At 40.1% G+C, this 19,537-nt stretch overlaps 1 protein-coding gene and 1 long non-coding RNA gene across 5 annotated transcripts in view; one reads left to right on the plus strand and one right to left on the minus strand.

The window, feature by feature from the left end:
- LOC128621936 (uncharacterized) overlaps positions 1-2,898 on the minus strand; it is a 23,669-nt gene extending 20,771 nt beyond the window's left edge. Inside the window, exons 1-3 of one of the 2 annotated variants that reach the window (XR_008388337.1) lie at positions 2,644-2,898; positions 866-1,567; positions 42-180 (exon numbers count right to left, since the gene is read on the minus strand). This is a non-coding gene — a long non-coding RNA (uncharacterized LOC128621936). Of the gene's footprint in view, positions 1-41; positions 181-865; positions 2,103-2,643 lie in introns of those variants that run through there. The other variant, XR_008388336.1, reaches the window with a different exon arrangement.
- Positions 2,899-3,207: 309 nt separating this feature from the next.
- add1 (adducin 1 (alpha)) overlaps positions 3,208-19,537 on the plus strand; it is a 37,277-nt gene continuing 20,947 nt past the window's right edge. For all 3 annotated transcript variants that reach the window (XM_053648511.1, XM_053648513.1, XM_053648512.1), the window contains exons 1-3: positions 3,208-3,356; positions 16,926-17,134; positions 19,246-19,402. In XM_053648511.1, coding sequence (XP_053504486.1) covers positions 16,940-17,134; positions 19,246-19,402 — 352 coding nt within the window. In that variant the 5' untranslated portion in view covers positions 3,208-3,356; positions 16,926-16,939. The remainder of the gene's footprint in view (positions 3,357-16,925; positions 17,135-19,245; positions 19,403-19,537) is intronic.

Consider the following 19,537-nt stretch of genomic DNA (forward strand, 5'->3'; position numbering starts at 1 on the left):
ACTAGTTTGGTGTAACAGTGCTGGGAAAATAACGCGTCTACCTGAGCGGAAGATGGGCGGGTCCATGGACATGAACTCCAAGATGGCAGGTGAGGACCTCGTCTTGTCACGTACCAGAACGTCCTGCTTCACCGGTGTGCGTGTTACCGGAGACTGAGGTACTGTGACAAACCTAGACACCTATATGAACACACCAAAAACACCTTGTGTTCGAGTACAGGAGGAGTAAACACCCATACATTCACATATACCTGTTCTCAGTTTTGTTTTGAGGCCAGCAGTACCCATTTGTTTGAAGTGGTTGGGGTTTTTAGGTTGTTTTTTTTTGAAGTTCCCATTTGTTTGTTGGAGGTTTGGTTTAAAGATCACCAGTACCTGTGAGTTTGTGTTTTAAAATAAATAAATAAAGTTGGCAGGTGGTCTGCACTTATAGCGCTTTTTAACCTTAGCGGTTCTTTACACCGTTTCTCATTCACCCATTCTCTCTCGCCCTCTCTCTCACACACACACACACACACACACACACACACAGCAGCAGCAGAGCTGCCATGCAGGGTGCTAGCTTGCCCTTGGAAGCAACTTGGGGTTCAGTGTATGGCCCAAGGTCACATGTGGAGTCATGTGAGCCAGAAATCAAACCCCCCCCCCCACACAGTTGTGTGCACAGATGTGTAAGGTCACCTGTAACAACAGTTCATTCTGGGGGGTGCATTCAAAAGTCACCCGTAGGCATTTGTTTTAAGTTTCATTTAAAGAAACTGTAAATTCATTTTTTTTTGTTTAACAAGTCACCTGTATCCCTTTAGGTTTGCATGTGTGTACAGATCACCAGTAACCATGTCATGGAAAAGTGTACGAAACTCACCTGCCTCCATGCTCTTCATTCGTCTTCAGTCACAGGTGATTATCAAGCTCACCTGGGCCAGTGTGGGTTTGAACATGTATATAAAGATCACCTGGAGCAGCTGTGTTTAGATCAGTTTACAAATACCAGTATAGGCTCATTTTTTGCATGGGTGTGTCAAGATCACCTGCATAGTGGGGTAAAAAGGAGGAAAAAAGCCCCTGTACCAGTGTTTTTCAGCATTCTCTTCCAATTGGAGTGGTCTATAAAGGTCACCTGTGTGTGTTTGCATGTGTTTTCCCCACAGGAATGTTAAAAAATCTGTACCAGTTGCATAGTCAGTGTTGTTGAACATGCACCAGTACCTGTTTGTAATTAGCATTACGGCGAGCGATCCACCAACTTTCTCAGTTTTGTTTAAAGAGGACTAGTACCAGTGTATATTGAGTAAAACCACCAATACCAGTTTGTTTAAAGACCACCTGTACCCACTGTTTTTGATTAAGGTTGTTTAAAAGTGGTGTTTGTGGAAAATATGTACCCACTTATGGGCATAGCTGTGGCACAGCTCTGACCAAGGGCTCAGGTGTGGAGTTGTTGCTGAAGGTCAGCATCATGGGGGCTAATCAACATGAATTCTGCTAGTACCATTCCCTCATGCATCAAAAACACCAGCTACACCTTGAACTGCTTCACATGCTTTCCTCCAGATTAAATCGTTACCTACGCACAGGATAAAAAAAAAAAAAATCTTAGAATTTAATTGCTGAATCACATAACACCATTTCCAAAAACTATCAAACCTAGAAAGCCTATAAGAAAGCCAAGAGAGGGCCTGTATTAAACATTGAATATTAATATTGTTTAGTTAATATTGCTTAGTCAATATGGTAAAGAATAAGAACAATGCAGTCATAGGAAAATACAACACCACAAGGCAGCACATTCTAGAGCATCTGATAAACTGAGATCTCACATTTGAAAAAGTTTGTGGGATTATTATAGCAATCAAATATCAGAGGACTAGACCTTTGCCAAGTTTCCATATACACACCAATTTTTATATATCACACACAAAAAACACTAAAAGCACACTATTTTTTTTCCAACAAAACCACATCAAATAGAGTTTGAAAAGTAGCATGCCACATTTTAATTGCTTGTTAAATGTCATTCTAATTTCAAAGTTAACAATTTCTCAAATAGAAGCTATTAATTCTTATGTTGGCATTACATAAACCAAATGCACTACATGATATTGGATTCTCCCCCCCCCCCCCAGTGACCAGTTAGAAAAGTAGCATTTTGTTAAACTAATGATTTAACTCCTTAAACATGGAAATCCCATGTAAAATTTAATTTCTGAAAACACTTTAATAACTAATTAAAAACCAAGTAACCTCTTATGCAAATTTCAACAGGCCACTAATTAAACCATTAGTTTTAGACTGCAGAAATTAAACATGTAATATTACACTAAACAACATTCAATTACTCATATAATTAATGTGCAAGGTCACACCTTGTTAGTTGTTTTCCACCCCAATAAACAGTTGTGTTACATTTCTCAAAGGAAAAAAAAGAAAAGAGGAGCTACACAGACATTGATTTTTTTTTTATTGTTAGGTCTCCTTAAACACACAAAAATATTTTATAAACAAACAAAAAAAACTGAACTACTATAGTATAATAAATCACAACAAACAATACGTTTTGCTAAAACGTTACATATACAAACACTTCAGCTGACATTAAGTAAATAAAAGTTTGCGAGGCATTGAAAATAAGTTCCGCAGTACCTTAGCACCACCCGCCGGCGCCTCTTCAGGTGAACACTTACGCCATTTTAACGCTTCTTCTCAGTCTTTTATTGGTCGGTTTTCTTCATCTCCTACATCCGATGCGCCACAGATTTATAGCGCATTACCGCCACCTAGTGACTCGGAGATGTGCTGTGCCTCTTTACTGCGCATGCGTAAACATGTTACCGCGCGATTCAATCCTCCGTGCATGCGCAAATAACAATCATATAATATGAGCCCCACCCACTACGTATGACCACACCCCAAGCTTTGCGACATCCTAAGAATCTTCCGTATAAATCTTTAGTTTAGTACTGACCAGTACTACTGAATTTTCAGGTCTGTACCACCTACGGTTTGGTGCACAAGATCAGTTTTTGCAGAGAAAATTAATAAATGAATAATAAAGAGTAACAAGAGAAACTTCCTTTGAGGGCGAAAATGAAAATAAACCTACGCTGTTACTCGTCACCCGGTGCCATACCACGCATGCGCACTAGCGCCCCTGGCAACTTAGCTCTGCGCATGCGTAGGTGCTTAAACATAGCGCGCATGCGCAGTTCGGGTCGGGCAGGGGACGCTGATGTTTGTTGCAGAAGCAGAAAAGCTCCGTAAAAACATTGGACTATTAGAAAATATTTAAAATATCGGCGAGTCCGTTTGTGCTTCCGAGTCGCTGTCCTTCCACGCAGCATTCACGCAAAACTAAAGTGAGTAACTTCTTGTTCAAAGGGTTTTTTATTTAGAAAATAAATAAAAGGAAAATGTATATAGACTTTACAAAGGGGCGTGTTGGGAAGGTTGCTTTACTCGATTTAATCTGTTTTTTAGACGTCTATAATCGTCAGGGTGTTTGTCTGTTATATTAACTGTGTGTGTCTGTGTATTTGTAACATGGTCATACATTTCATACACACGATTATAAGACGTATTAACACCGGAATAAGCTCTTGCAGGGCCCAAACAATCAGTCCCATGGTGCGCATCCGACACTAGGAGAAGTCCTGCTGTTGCCAACCGGGAAAGTAGCTCATGCACGCGCAGAAAGTCTCCTTATTACGCATTAAAATCCTTTGCATATCAAAACGCGTTATATAAAGAAGGAAGAAAGCACAGTGTGTTTTTCAAAAATTATCTAGCTGACTTATAGTCAGACTAGCTACATATTTACTAAATAGTCAAGCTAACTATTAATGAACAGTGGGTATACAAAAATAATCAAACTAACTGTGTACATATGTACAAAATAGTCAAACTAGCTATTTGTATATTTACATTTTTTGAAGACATACAATATACAGGGTGTGCAAAAGTCTCCATACATACATTAGGGGACTATGTACACTGTATACCAGCACCATGTTTATTTATTTATTTACTTACTTACTTAAATAGTCAAACTAACTGTTTATTTCAAAAACTAGTTAAGTTATCTGTTTATGTTACAAAACAGTCAAACTAACTATTTATTTAGTTTGAAAAATACTCAAGCTGTTTACATGTTTACAAAATAGCTATACTATGTATTTACATAGTTACATACTAAAATAGTCAAGCTATCTATTTACATTTTACAAAATAGTTAAGCTATCTGTTTACATGTTTACAAAATCATCAAACTGTGTATTTACATAGTTACATAATTAAATAGTCAAACTAACTATTTATCTCGAAAACTAGTCAAGCTATCCGTTTACATGTTTACAAAATAGCCAAACTATGTATTTACATACTTAAATAGTCAAACTAGCTATTTATTTAGTTTGAAAAATAGTCAAGATATCTATTTACATTTTACAAAATAAAGCTATGTTTTGACATGTTTACAAAATAGCAAAACTATTTACACCTTTAGTTGAACTGTTTGTATATTTACAAAATAGTCAAACTAACCTCATATTTACTAAATAGTCAAGCTAACTAATTACGTATATACAGAATAAATAAGCTAACTGTTAATGTATTTAGAAAATAGGCAAGCTAACTTTATTTATTTATTTATTTATTTATTTTTTAAAAAAAGTAGTCAAGCTATCCGTTTACATTTTCACAAAATAGCCGAACTATTTAAATATTTACTAAATAGTCAAGCTATGTATTTACACACTTACATACTTAAATAGTCAAACTAACTATTTATTTAGAAAAACAGTCAAGCTGTCTGTTTACATCTTTTTCAAAATAAGTAAATAGTTAGTTTGCTATTTTGCAGCAATGTAAACAGCTGAACTATTGAAATATTTTTTTTTAAATAGTCAAGCTATCTGTTGACATGTTTACACAATAGCTGAACTATTTACATATTTACAAAATAGTCAAACTATGTATTTACATACTTACTTACTTAAATAGTCTCACTCACTATTTATTTCAAAAACTAGTCAAGCTACCTGTTTACGCTACAAAACAGTCCAACTAACTATTTATTTAGTTTGAAAATAGTCAAGCTATCTGTTTGTTTACTTGTTTACAAAATAGTCAAGCTATCTGTTTGCATACTTATAAAATGGTCAAAGTATTTACAGAATAGTCTGTTAGTCTAAATACAATTTGATTCAGGGAGCTTTTTTTGGGTAAGTGGGGGGCGGGGTTCAAATCTATTTCATTGTACATTTCATTTCAGTAGCCTGGTTTATGTATAATAATTTCCCAGTACAATATCTTACTGTATATTCATTCATCATGAAAAATGGCTGTTTGTTTATAGTGTGTACTTTTCATCAGAAATATTTCTTAAATGGTCTGCACTTATACGGTCTTAGACTTGACATTTGTTAATTAAGAAAATCAGAAAGTTTCCCATGTTCTGCATTGGTGCGTAATATTTACAGAAAGACCAGCGATTGATTTATTTTCCCCCATATTTATAATATATTGTGCAGTCTCTGCTGGGATGTGTGTCATGTTGTGCCCTGAGTGTGTTTTGTTGTGCTCTGTGTGTGTGTTAGTTTTGGATGAACCCTGTTAAGCCCGAGCTGGATCCTGGGTTCTGCTAAGATGCAGTGTCTCAGTGCTGTTTGTTTCCAAATCCTTTGAAAGGATTACTGAGAGACAGGCCTGATTTCTGGAGCTAGGGAGACTCCCTAAATTCCGTTATCCCGCAGGAACGAGCCCAAGCACGGATTTCGGCAATCTTTTCAATTCAGTCTTCGCTGGTGGTTGAAAAACCTGAGAAGTAAAATTAGCCTGATTTATTAAAACGTTCTTATCCTGCCATTGCGCTTTTGTCTTCCTTCGTTAAGTAATCTGCTATTGGCAATCTCTTTCTCTCCGGTTCAAATCCGTAGGACTTTCCTAACATTCTCATTCTCTCTCTTTTCATTCCACGCCCACACATGCAATCTCTCTGGAGAGACGAAAATGTGGTTCTCATTTCAGCTGTCATCCCCTCTCTCCCACCCCTCCGTACTTTCTCCCTGCGTCCATATCCTCTTACAGTGTCAGTTTTATTGCATTAGAAAGGAAGTGTTTGGTTTTGGTTTGGAGCGATGCACAGCTGGACCGACATTATGACACGAACATCCGCGAGTTCACATGGACGACACGGCTGGAACGAATGGCGACCGGATATCAGACTCTCGTCATGGAGCGTTCTACCTTATTTACTCATTCGCTCATCTCTGATAGACACTTTATCCTGGTCGGGGTCCCTGTGGGTTCTGGGAATACACTCCGGATAGGACGCTTTGCCAGATGATTCAAATGCTGTTGTGAACAGCATGCTATAGCCTTATATTTAATATGGGTTTAAACCTATCACATTTCCAGATATCAGATAGACAACTGGATTGTAGCCTAATAATTAGATTATTTAGCACATTTATACTGTTCATGTGATATATTTGGTGCACAAAGATAACTGGATAAAGGAAAGCTTCTCTGTTAGCTTTTATTAAACTCCTAGTCAACAATTTAAAGACGAAAGATTATGTGATATTTGCAACCTTAAAAGAAACTCCTAAATACAATAAAATTGGCATGTAAATGGTTTATAGCAAAACTAATCCAATTCAAATAGGGGATTAGATTTAAAAAAACAACAATTGTAGCCCAGTAATCAGTTTATCTAGTGCATCTATACTGTTAATCTGAAATATTGTATTTCTACATGCACAAAAATAACCGGCATTCTATAACAATGTCATATAAAAGATCAACAGTGCCATCATTATGATTCAACCATATTTAACTTCAAGTTATTTTTTTTTATCACATTTTATACAGCTGCTTTGGTGAGAAACCGGATTAACCAATCAGCATCCTGGATTTTTCCTGATAGCTACTCACTAGCTAGATACACTCGGAGAATAGAGATGCATCGACATGACAAACATGGTAGATCTGGCTTTATTTTATAATACGTAATTTCCCCCCAATTGCTAGTGTGTTATTTTAATCACTTATGCAATCATATACACATATATATATATATATATATATATATATATATATATATATATATATATATATATATATACACAAAATATGATTCTCCAACCTCGATTGATGGTGGATCGTACGTTAAATAATTAAACAACAAATTCCGAATGCTACGACAGCTTCTATTATTGTCTTGCATGGTGATATTATTGAGCACATTTCTTCACCCCGTGAAAACATTTTAAGGTAAAACTAATCCCGTCCGAATAGGGCTAGTTTAAAAAAAAAACAAAACTTTTTTTTTTACCTACAAGCAGTCAAATTGCATTTAGTCAACAGTGAGATCTTTAATTTAAACCGTAAAAGTCCTAAGAGTTTTATATTCAAATAAATGACTATGTTTTGTGTTTGTGCTTGCGTTATTTTGAACCACGTTGTTACGTGGGCTCGGTCGCGTGAAAGTCGTGATTACCGTTTGTATAATTTAGCGTTCGAGCGCTCAGAGATCACGCAGCGTTCTGATAAACAGATCGTTGTGCAATGATGTGACCCCCGATGGTGCGAGTTATCTGTTGTATGTGTGCTATTCTAAAGGCCAGGCCCAGGAGGACTACATTTAGCCCCACACATGTGGGTGTGTGTGAGGCAGAAGTGTGTCAGGAATGCACACCCTTCCCAACTGCCTTCCAAATGTATCCAGTTCGGTTTAAAAAAAAAAAAAATTAAGAAAACAGCTACATTTAAGATCAATATAATGAGTAAGGCTACATGTTATTGTTGTTTGTTTTTTAAACATTATTTATTAATGAATGAACTTTTAGTTCTTCATTACTTATATATATATGTGTGTTATTTGTATAATGTTGGACTTACTAGAGACTAATAAAGAAAAATTAAAGACGACCAGCAGAAATTGTTCATCCGTTGTTGACGCTCATTCTTGGTGGGTGATATAACTGCAAAAAAATTTATATCAAGGTATGATTCAACGAAACACGATATGCAGGAAAAACATTTAATAAAACTTAATGTGCGGAAAAATAAATACATGTAAAAAAATTACATAGACAGGAGGAAAAAATTTGTTTTGTAAAAATTGACATTTTACAATTTTAAACTTTACATACAAAATTTTAATATCAAATCAGCAGCTTCCAACGAGTTTGTAACTATAAAAAAAAGTTTAAAAATATTGTTAAGAAAGGATATCGCGATCTCGCCAATATCGCAGAAAAATTGTATTGTAAAATAATTTATCGCGATAACAGAATTTTATATCGTAATAGCCCCATTGTTGACGTAGTATATTATACTTAAGCTAAACAAAAAAACCTACGAAGTCGATTCGTTTCTTTACGTTCAAATGTCAAACGCTCAAATGTAAGACATGTCAGCGTTTCTCCTTCATAAAAACATTTCCCAGTTAGTTTTATTGGCTAGAATATAGTGCAAGTTTTTTCTTATCGGTTCCTTCGGCTGTCTCCGTTAGGGAAAGAGTAAATGTTAGCTAGCTTTAAAAAACCCCCGACTGGCTAGTGTGATTGTTTTGTAGAAAGTTAAATGTTTTGTGTGTTTATAGTTACGTTTAACCTTGTGGAACGTCTGAGAAACAAGTCCCTGTTATCACTTGTGTTATAGTAGCTATAAACTACTAATCTTTCCAATTTTTTTCTTCTCTCTCTCGAAGTTATTAAGACAAAAAAAACCCCAAAAAAGGCAGCTTACCGAGAAACCGCAAAGCGTAAACTCCTCTAACGACGTTCTTTCCGCAAATGTTAAATAAACTTCTCCTTACAGAAATTTTTTTTCCAATTGGTTTATTACTAGTCCTGGTTTATACCAAGCATACTCCATACAAGTGTAAGTCGTTACTATAGATACGATAGCATATTAGAACAAGTGAAATGCTATAAACTCGTGACCTGTTCCAACCAATTGGATTTGAGAATTGAACCGCGCTGTCGTGTAATACCTAGCGTTCAAACGTGAGCAAGGTGGGTAACTTGAAACGCTAGACTACAGTGACTTCCGGTACTTTCAGTACTCCAACCTGAATCTCAGGAACGTTTAACAGTTTAAACTCTACTGTTTATAAAATCGGATCTTGGCTCAGATTTACTGCACGTTATAGGGAAAACAAAAGGAGCAGAGAGTGAGAGCTTTTTTGGCTGTGGTGGTTTAAAACCACAGACGTGACCACACCCAGACATGTTTTTAGACCACACACACACACACACACACACACACACACACACACACACACTCGCCGACCCCTCCTTCCCCTCTTCGCATCTTTTTTGTGACACACTCAAGATAGCAAGACTGCTTCCACTTCCCTCATCTTATCTTCCTCATAATGGGGAGGTTTGTGAATTATTGATGCGTTACACACACCGCACCTTACACACTTTATGGTTTTGTCATATGCCGAACAAACCTGCTTGTCTTTCACCAGGTTTTGTGTGTGTGTGTGTGTGTGTGTGTGTGTGTGTGTAATGATGTCACTGTGACAAATCATTGTATTTGGGTTCAATAAAAGAACTAATAATAGAATTATTATACGGTACAAATCCCTGTTTTTTGTATGTGTTTTTTTTGGTGTTTACAGAGAATTATATTATCTTATTTATTTTAAGAAACGGTGTGTCCTTTTTGAAAAGCAGCGTGAACACGTCCATCTTTGTTCCTCGTTTCAGTCACTTGTCGTAATCTGTGATGTCATTCTCAAAGTGAAGCAGTGAAGCCATGATGCAGTTCTCTCATTCATAAATAAAGACATTAATCAGAAAGAGTTTTTGATATTTTCGTCATGTATATTAGTGAGGTATCGTTTTAGACGTTTTAGGCTTAGCCGCGCTCTCCAAGCGGAACTTCATGCTCTGATACGCTCTCGGTGATCATGGTAACCTGACTCCCTGTAGAAGAACTCCGCAGGGAGAAAAAGCACTTTGCATCCTCTGCTCTCGAGCAGTTCTTTGACTAGAACTAAGGGTGTGGATTTTTCCTTCCCAGACTTCTGCAATACTTTATCGTCCGATCTGATCCGATCCGATCTGATCTCTGACTGCTACTCATGGAATTAGCTGCTGACTTAGAAGATGCAGAGCTGCGTTGATGCTTTTATACTGTGGTAGGGACCGTATCGTGCCGTTTCCGCGTACAGACGTAGGAGGCCACACCTCTTTTTTTTTTTTTTTTTTTTTTTTTTTTTTTTTTTAGCAAACGTATAAGCACAGAGGCAATGGCTCTTCCAGCTACACCTTGTTTACTGAGGCTGTCGGGTGGAGAAGCCAGTGTTCGTAGCTGCTATAACACGAGTGATAACAGGAACTGGCTTGTTTCGACTTGGATGCTACTTGACATCACTGATTATTTTCATATAATAGCACGCCCTCGGTGTGTTTCCTTCTTTTTTTCCCCTTTTCTTTCTTACATAATTCATTACCTTTAAGTCTGATATCTGATTGCTACAATAACACTAATTTCTGCAGTTATTTTTAATGTTATGTGATGCTCCATCAAATTTTGGTCAAAGTAACACATTTTGAAGGACACTTTTTTTTTCTGTTTTTTTTTTCTTCTGCTGCCTGTCCAAGATAGCATTCCCCAAAAATCCTCAGCTCCAAAGGAGAGGCGATCGAGGGAAGTCCGAAGCGAGGAAAAACGGAGCAACAGTTTGCTTGCTGTGTTTTGCGAGACAAGTCCCAGACACAACCTGTTACTGTAGCCCTTAAAGCCACCCTGAAAGTGGTGGACAGGTTTCCATGGTGATGCCGAGTTTGTTTCCATAGTGACCATGGTGAAGGCTGCACTCATGCTTGCACTCGGATGGTTTTCAGTACTTTTTTCATACTTCTGAAGGTATCTGCAAGTCGTTTTGTTGGATTCTTCTTAAGGAAATAAGGGCGCTAGATCGGGCGCTTTCACTAGTGCCGCTCGCTTTTTTTGGTGGTATTTGGTCGAACATAAATAAATGGTCGGATGTCGTATATCAAGTGAAAGCTTCAAGTAATACATGACTGAGAAAAGAAAACATTACGACGTCGTCAGTAAAAGCCCGGGAAGTAGTTTACATCTAGGACACGGCAGTTTATTTACCATAACGACTTTTTATTATTGACACAGCCCCAATCAACCCCCCCCGCCCCTCACTTCAGAAAGTCCGGGCTCATACAAAGATACGACACCGAGATGCCGGTCAAGCGCTCACCTCGTAATTACAATCTTTCCGACAGGACAGCGTTATTTGATGCTCGCATTTGACCAATCGGTTTTGACCTACGTCGTTTCTAGATCCACCCATATCATCAAACCTGGTGACTTAAATCAGATAAAGTCATCAAACTGTGTCGGACTCCTTCGCTCCATCCTCTCCATCACTGTGGATAAAAAGCGCCGCTGCCCACGCGGCATTCGTCAGAGGCTGGAGTGTTTTGAAAGATGGTTTTGCCATTTTGTTCTAAAATCCCAGAGTAGCCCGTGTGGGTGTGAGCGAGAGAGCCAAAGAGGTGTAGGTGGATGCGGTACTCTGTAGCCGTCAATCCTTTTATAATTATTATCTGAACGTGTTTCAGGGTGCTCTTTACAACATGTCAGATAGCCTGAAGCCTTTTACACCTACTGCTGTTATATAACACGCATAAATAAATAAATAAATAATACAGTACGTAGCAGTAGGGACACGTTTACCTGGTCAGAACAGGAGTGAGATTCAGTGTAAATCAAATCACGACGGTGAAGCCTCGGTGTGACGGGAATAATAATTCCATTCGTTAATTTTTGATGGAAGTGTCACAATGCGTACTATAAATATCGATGAGTGGCGATAACGAAGAATATGGAACCTCGTTAAAGATTGTTTATCAGGTGTTGTATTTTTGAGAAAACCAAGTAAGTATGTGTTCTGGTTTAGCTGTTTATTTTAGTTGAGTGTACCGACTGGCGGAAATGCCGATTCACTGAAGGGGAAAGGACGTAGGAAAGACCAGAGGTCGATAACTAAGTCGGGCGGTATATACCTGCTGATAACCCGTTAATGGACCAATTAGTTTTTAAAATTGATACTGAATGAAAACATAATGCTCAACGTAAAACAGTGTTGCACTTTATTACAAAAATAAACAGAACTGACTAAAACATACAGTACTTCTTTTTAAATGACATAAATCTGGAAATATTCATATATATTAGCTATTAATCGATATTAAGGTAAATAAAAGATATACACACATAATGAACCAAAAAGTAACACTCCAAATAACAATATTAAAATAGAGACATCGAAAACCGTGGAAAAAAAACATTTCAAATAACAGATCTTTTTTTATTCCGTCTCTAGTGGTCGCTCTCATACCGTATCGTACTGTATAACGACAGCGGACCCTTCTCTGCCGGTCCCGTGACGGACGCAACCCGGGGAAAACCAGCAGTCGGTTATCAGGACCTCTAGGAAATTCGCAAACCTTGGTTTTGTGAGCCAGTAGAAAGTTAAGTTATTAAGTTGCGCTCGCACTGCGCTTTCACGTTACTGTTTTCTTACCGGTGTGCATATCGTACCACGAACATACCCTAGCATTTCTGTGGTGAAATGCTTTGTTGTTTGTTTGTTTGTTTGTTTGTTTGTTTGTTTTTGTTTTTCTCTCTGTTTGTCTGCCAGGATTTTCTTGCTAGCAACGTTAGCAAAGTTGGCCACGCACTCTAGCAAGTGCTAAGCTAATATTGCCTATTTGTTCATGTTTTTACAGTAGACATGCTGTTCCAGGAATGTTATTGTGACTCTCCGCTGGCCAGAAACGCCGCGACGCGGACTATAAAAAGCCGAATAAAGTCGTAGCCTGTAATTAAACGGTGCTGTGTGTGGATTAGCGGAGATGATGGTGGGTTTCTGCACAGCTGTCTAGGAATAAAACAGATAAGCGCAGGGTTTTATAAAGAATGTCCTCGGTGCCGTCATCGGCAGGGCTTAGACCTGATTACCAGCAGTTGTGCAGTAAAAGCAGCGTAACTCGACATTGACAAATCACTACGAGAAAGCTACCAACGCTAACTCCGTGAACGCCGTTTGATTTCGCCTGCACGTTATGTGCTAGGCATCATACTCGCTTAGTTGACGGATTAGCAAAGCAAGCTAACCTTACTAGCTGCATACTCTCACCAGAGGCACGACGATCTCTGCGACTTTGTCGTTATAAGGTTCTACGTTTTTCTTCCATTTTTGCATGCTAATTTGAAACGCTCTTGTTTGGTAACGACTATCATGAAGACGTTTCCTACGTCGGAATTAGCATCAAACTAGCTTAGTATATTTTATTAGCTACCACTTTTTAGCTTCGTGAATTAGGTTCCGAATGGAAAAAAACAGATTTTTAATTAATATTTAGGGGCCAAGCATCGACGTTGCGTCGTTCGTTTTTGTTTTTACTCCTAAGGTTTCAGAAGTCAAGGGACAGAGTATTTTATATTTCTGCCGCGATGTTCTTCACAAGCTAAGCTCGATCAGACCTGCTAGATGCGAGTCCTGCAAGGCTCGAGCAGTTGGAGCTGGCACACATCTACGAGCATACCAGCTGGACGCCTGGAGAGGAGGAGAAAAAGTGACACAGAGGATATAGACAGATGGATACGGAGAAAATCAGGGAATTAAGAAAGGAGAACTTTAGACTGCTTGATCCTGCAGATTTTCTTCAGCAGTAGAACTTTTTAAAGTGTCCTTGAAGTCCTTCAGTGGAATGGACAACAAGAGAGGGAACTATAAGTGAAAGAATATAGCGTTTTGGAGATATTTATGATTTTTAACTTTATTACTTTTTCATTACTTCTGGGATAATTTTGAAATTTGTTTTGATGTTTATGAGATCACTGCAGAAACACAACGTCGCGTCATCATCATACAGAGTAATTAATAATTGTTAATCCTCCACCATTGAGAAACGGGTCTCGTTAAACTCTTCGCTCATCCATATTTAGCTAACTCGCTAAGGTCTGTAAAGGGGGTGTGTGTGTGCTCTCGGCGTGATTTTTTTATTTTTTAGCGTTGCAATGCGCGGACATCTGCGTTTATCTGTGTACATTTGCGTTATCCAGCTAATGTTAGCTAGTTAAAATCAGTTACCGAAAAAGGGTCACAAATGGTGGTACTTTTGTTTTTTGTTTTTTTTAGCGCTGTTTGCTCTGCTGTGCGTGAACTTTTCACTCAGGATGAAAGTGTCTACTAAAGGAAGTGACCTAACATCTCAGAAAAGCTAGCAGGATGCCTGTCTTCCTTCCTTCTTCCTTCAGTTCTGAAGACAAATTCTGGATCGGTTGTGTTTTTTCCCGACTCGGTTTACCGCAGGACGTTTTTATACGCAGGCTCGTCGGTACGACGGACCCCTCTCACTTTCCGCACCCCAGCAAGCCGCCGCGGTTCGCCATGGAAACCGAAATCTATTCCCGGAAATCCGTGCGGTTGCCATGCAGACGGGCTCGTCAACGCAGCACCCGTCCCACGCGCTTCCAGCCTGAGAGTGGGAGGAAATTTTAGCACCATGCGCGGCCAGATATTCGAGCTGAGATTTAACCAGCAGTGTGTCGGGCTCCAATACAGGGCTGTCGCTCGCTGAAAAATCTGGGGAAGTGTAGAACTGCGTTAAAATGCATGTCTGGAAAAGTAGGGTGTGAAGCTGCAGGATTTTCAGAGTATTCCAGTATAAATCCATTTAATGTAGTTTTGATGAAGGAGAATTCCAACTTGTGTGTGTGTATGTGTGTGTGTGTGTGTGTGTGTGTGTGTGTGTACACACATCTGGCCAGAGGCTGGGTTCATTACACAAGGCTCTAGTTATTTCCTGCTCTGGGGCTGTTGTGTGCTGCAGGGCCAGAGGTCACGCTTCACTTCATCATTATTATTATTATTATTATTATTATTATTATTATTATAATTATTTTTATTGTTGTGGTTTTTTTTTGTTGTTTTCCTCCCGGCTGTTTGTCCACTCGACATCACGGGTAGACAGTTGTGTTAAACTGCAGGTCGATTGCAGTATAGAAAACTTACCACCAACAACTTACCACCCCACCCCCCACCCCCCCAATGCACGCATTAATGCAAAAACTGCAGGAACCAAACAGCCCCAAACCCATTATACACCATCAATCAATAACGCTGAGTCAGATAGTCAGTCTCTCTCTCTCTCTCTCTCTCTCTCTCTCTCTCTCTCTCTCTCTCTCTCTTTCTGTCTTCTGTTTTTCGTCTCTTCCATCATGTTTATTTTTCTCTTCTGTGATCCCTCATGTTCATTGTATGTTTTCTCTCTCATCCACGTTGTCATTCTCTCTCGTTTTCCCTCTCTCCTGTCTATCTGTATTTACATATTCTCTCTCTGTCTGCCTCTCCTGTCTTTCTGTCTCTCTCTTTCTCTCGTTCTCTCGCTCGTTCTTTCTTTCTGTCTATCGGTAGCTCTGTCTGTCTTGCACTGTTTTGCCCTTCTCTTTCTTTCTTTCTGCTGCCACCCCCCCCGTGCTCTATCTCTTGTTGCATGCTCCTGTTCTCTCTCTCTCTCTCTCTCTCTCTCTCTCTCTCTCTCTCTCTCTCTCTCTCTTTTCTGTCCACCTTCTTCCGTTCTCTCTCTCATTATCAATTATCATTTGTTCAACTTGTTGTTTTATTCCTTCTTCATTCTCTTCTTTCTCTCCCTCCTTCTTCGCACTCTTGTCCTCTGTTGTTCTGTTATCTCTTGGTCCCCCTCCCCCTCTCCATCCCTTTCTTTCTCTCTTTCTTTCTTTCAGCTCGGGCTTGTTGAAGTCAAATCCTTTGTGCACTAACTGCAAGTGTCTGAGCACACAGCTGCATTTGTACGTGGTCCACGGTGCAGATCCACCCAGATCCAGAGAACGTCCTCTTCACGACAGTCTCGCTGCCTCGACTGGTTCAGCGGCAGTGAGACAGGTCAAATGTCTGGTCATGTGACCTGTCCGGGGAGCACGTAGTACACTCCGTGTAATACACAAACGTACAGTATTCATGTACATGTTAGAAATATTTAGCTGTTCATCATTAAAATGTTGTTGATTTAGTGAAGCTTCTGTAGAGTTTAACGTTGACCCGAGCGGACCGGTCCTGCTGCTCAGTTCTGCACACTGAGTGCTTGTGAGAGTCCGTGTGGTTGTTATAGCAGCGCTGGAGTTGTGCTGGTTTGTTGGAACGGAGACGATGCAATAGATTTCAGAGAAACTCTGCTGTCATTCACTTCCCCTTTTTCTCTCTCCCTCTCTCTCTACCTCTCGCTGTCTCTCTCTCTGTTTCTCGTTCTGTGTCCTCACTTTAATAGTGCTAATGGACACGGTTCAAAGACATTATGCTCACAAATGCACTCTAAACATCTTGAAATCTTTAGTCTCTCTCACTCATACACACACGCGCACACACACGTCAGATTTGCTCTTCTGTGCAGTTTAATAACTATGTACTGCTCCAAACCTGTGTGAGGGTGTGTGTGAGGGTGTGTGTGAGGGTGTGTGTGAGGGTGTGTGTGAGGGTGTGTGTGAGGGTGTGTGTGAGGGTGTGTGAGAGAGTACAGCCTGGTACTGAAATAAATCACATGCTCGGGTCGGTTCTAGGAAAGATCGGACCTACAGGTGCTGATCTCAGGGCCACGAAACACTAATACTTGTGTAATCACGCGTGAGCATTCGGATAAAGGTTTTGTTGAAGCTGGAGCGGTCAGAAGTTGTCCCAGGGAAAACGCGACCAAATAACCGTCGGCTCGCGGCCAGCCGTCTGTCAGGACGTGCGCCGTGTTCTAATCGATCGTTTCCTAAAGAAAGTTCAATTCTGTTATTGTCTAAACAAACACGGCTTGTTTCTTTCTTTAACAGTAAAACGGTTCTGCTGTGTAATAGCGTTCCCTTTCTTGCCGCAGGTGCGGACCGCAGGATGAACGGAGATTCCGGCGCCGGGGTGGTGGCGGCCACCCCACCCACACACCCGCCCCATAAAGAGCGCTACTTCGACCGGGTGGACGAGACCAGTGCCGAGTACCAGAGAGAGAGGAACATGGCACCCGACCTCCGGCAGGACTTTAACATGATGGAGCAGAGGAAGAGAGTGTCCATGATCCTGCAGAGCCCGGTCAGCGCACACACACACACACGCACACACAAACACACACAGTGAGCACAGGAAAGCATGTGCACCTGAACAAATACACAGCTGTAATCTAATAGTAAATAGGCAGTCCACTTGGACATAGTGAAATCCACCACTACTAACAGAGTGAGGGAGAGAGACAGACATCGAGAGCGAGACAGACGATTTTCATCTCACCCTTATACGTGTCCTGATCCTTGCCAACTCTAGCTGGGTAGTTTATTACAGCAGCTGCGCCTGGTGATCATCTTAAACGAACTCGCTAGCTTATAGGGCTGGGCGATTATATCGATATCGTGATAAATGATTACGTGATGAGCGTTTCTTTGGTGTGATGATGTATTTTTTGACATTTTTAATAGTTAGATATTAAATAGTACTGAGCGGATGCCGTCGATTTTACATAATATATATTTTTAATTGAATCTTCTTTTGTCTTTGTAGACGTTAAAGAGAAGTATCTTCAAACTCAGTTTAAAAATTTATGTTTATTTTGCTACTGTTTATTAGCTAAACTATATTTATATATAAATATATCTCTCGTGATCCGTAACGTGATGTGACGTGATGTGATATTTTTCTCTCCTGTACACTCCTTCAACACTGAAATGGTAGAAATGCTCGTTTTCCTGGCTTTTATTTTAAGGTAGCTCTCACGCAAGCCTACCTTGGCATTGAGATCTGTATTATGATGTGTTAGGTTACCAAACCAAACTTCCTGTTATAAAACCAGCAGACATCCTGAAAGACACAGCAGCGATCCGATGATGCGGCTCACGCTGTTGTGTAAAAGTCAGCGAGTGTATTCGGTATAATTCACTCCACTCTTCCCATCAGCATGTGATGAGGCAAAACAAGAGTCTCTTCATGGAGTGAGAGACTGCAGTGCTTTCAGCTCACACTAAATGTCCTTCTGTGTGTGTGTGTGTGTGTGTGTGTGTGTGTCTCAGTGGTCAGCTCTCGCAGTCAGAGCGAGGATGTGTGTACAATAACGCACTGTTTATGTAGCGTCTCGTCACTGGCACATAAAGATCGGGTTCTTCATACTGGTGGGAACGGAGAGAGAGAGAGGGGGGGGGGGAATGGGAAGAGGACAGAACCGATGGGTTTTATTCCTGCGTTAACACGCTGCTTGCCAAATATTGCAACACTTCGGTTACAGCATCGTTTAGAAGCGTCACAGCTGTGAGGAGATCAACAGCGCGTTGTGAAATAGCAGCCTGAATCTAGTCCTTATTTATTTCCCAAGAAATAATGACTAGTGTTCGTTTTGTCGTTCTACTAGTTTGGAGTTCATTTCTCGTTACTGTAGAGATCGAGTCATGATACTCGAAGACGTTTCTACGCTACGCGATACGCATCAGGATGGATATAGGCAAAAAAACTTAACCTTTTCATGAATAGTGTCCACTCTTATAGATGGGTCAGTTTAAAGGCTCCTTTTTTATATTTTAGGAAAATATCTGCGGTACATCACCTCCAAATTACTTGACAGCATTACTGTAAATTAACGTAAACTTGGGGAAGATGATATGTATTTATTTATTTATTTATTTGAAAGTGCCCCTATTATGGTTTTTCAAATATTACCTTTCACGTAGTGTGTTAAATATGTAGCTGTTTGTGAACATAAAAAACCTCTGCAAAGACGGAGTTATCGACTCGCAAAAGAAGGAATCGATTCTGAACAGCTGAAACGAGTCGTTAGTAATTCCAGATTTACTTCCTGTACGAACCTATGTAGGTTCGTAAAAAAAGCCCCACCTCTGGTCTTCGTCGGCCGCTCGGCGATAGCGGAAGACCGACTGCGGAGTGAAATATTCCAAAAGGCAGCCGATAAGTGTCCGGCGTAGGTGGGAACTCCTTTAATACTGTTTAAAAAGCATCTCAGGGAAATTCCTCAGTAAACTGGTTGAGAAAATGCCAAGAATACATTTCTGGTGCACCAGCGTCGGTTCCGCTCCATTTTAATACTGCGACGTCGCTGGATTTTCTCGAGTCAGCGCTTTGTAACAGTCGGAGGTGAAAGCTGTGAGTTTTCCAGCATGTTCAGGACGGAGGATTTGACGCTGTGTGGTTGTGTTGTGTCGCAGGCTTTCTGTGAGGAGCTGGAGACTCTGATCCACGATCAGATGAAGAAAGGGAAGACCCCCACCAGCCTGCTGGCCCTGCAGCAGATCGCCGACTTCATGACCACACCCACCATGTACCCCGCTGCCCCGCAGGGAGGCATGGCAGCGCTCAATATGAGTCAGTATACACACACACACACACACACACACACCCCTGTACAGTGAGCCTGGGTTATCTCTGTAAGACTATTTTAAGGTCACTCTCCTGAACTCTGTCTTCAGACTCTTGACCCTACACGTATTCTCTGTCCTC

Source organism: Ictalurus furcatus, chromosome 18 (genome assembly GCF_023375685.1).
Source record: "Ictalurus furcatus strain D&B chromosome 18, Billie_1.0, whole genome shotgun sequence".
Classification (NCBI taxonomy): Eukaryota; Metazoa; Chordata; class Actinopteri; order Siluriformes; family Ictaluridae; genus Ictalurus; species Ictalurus furcatus.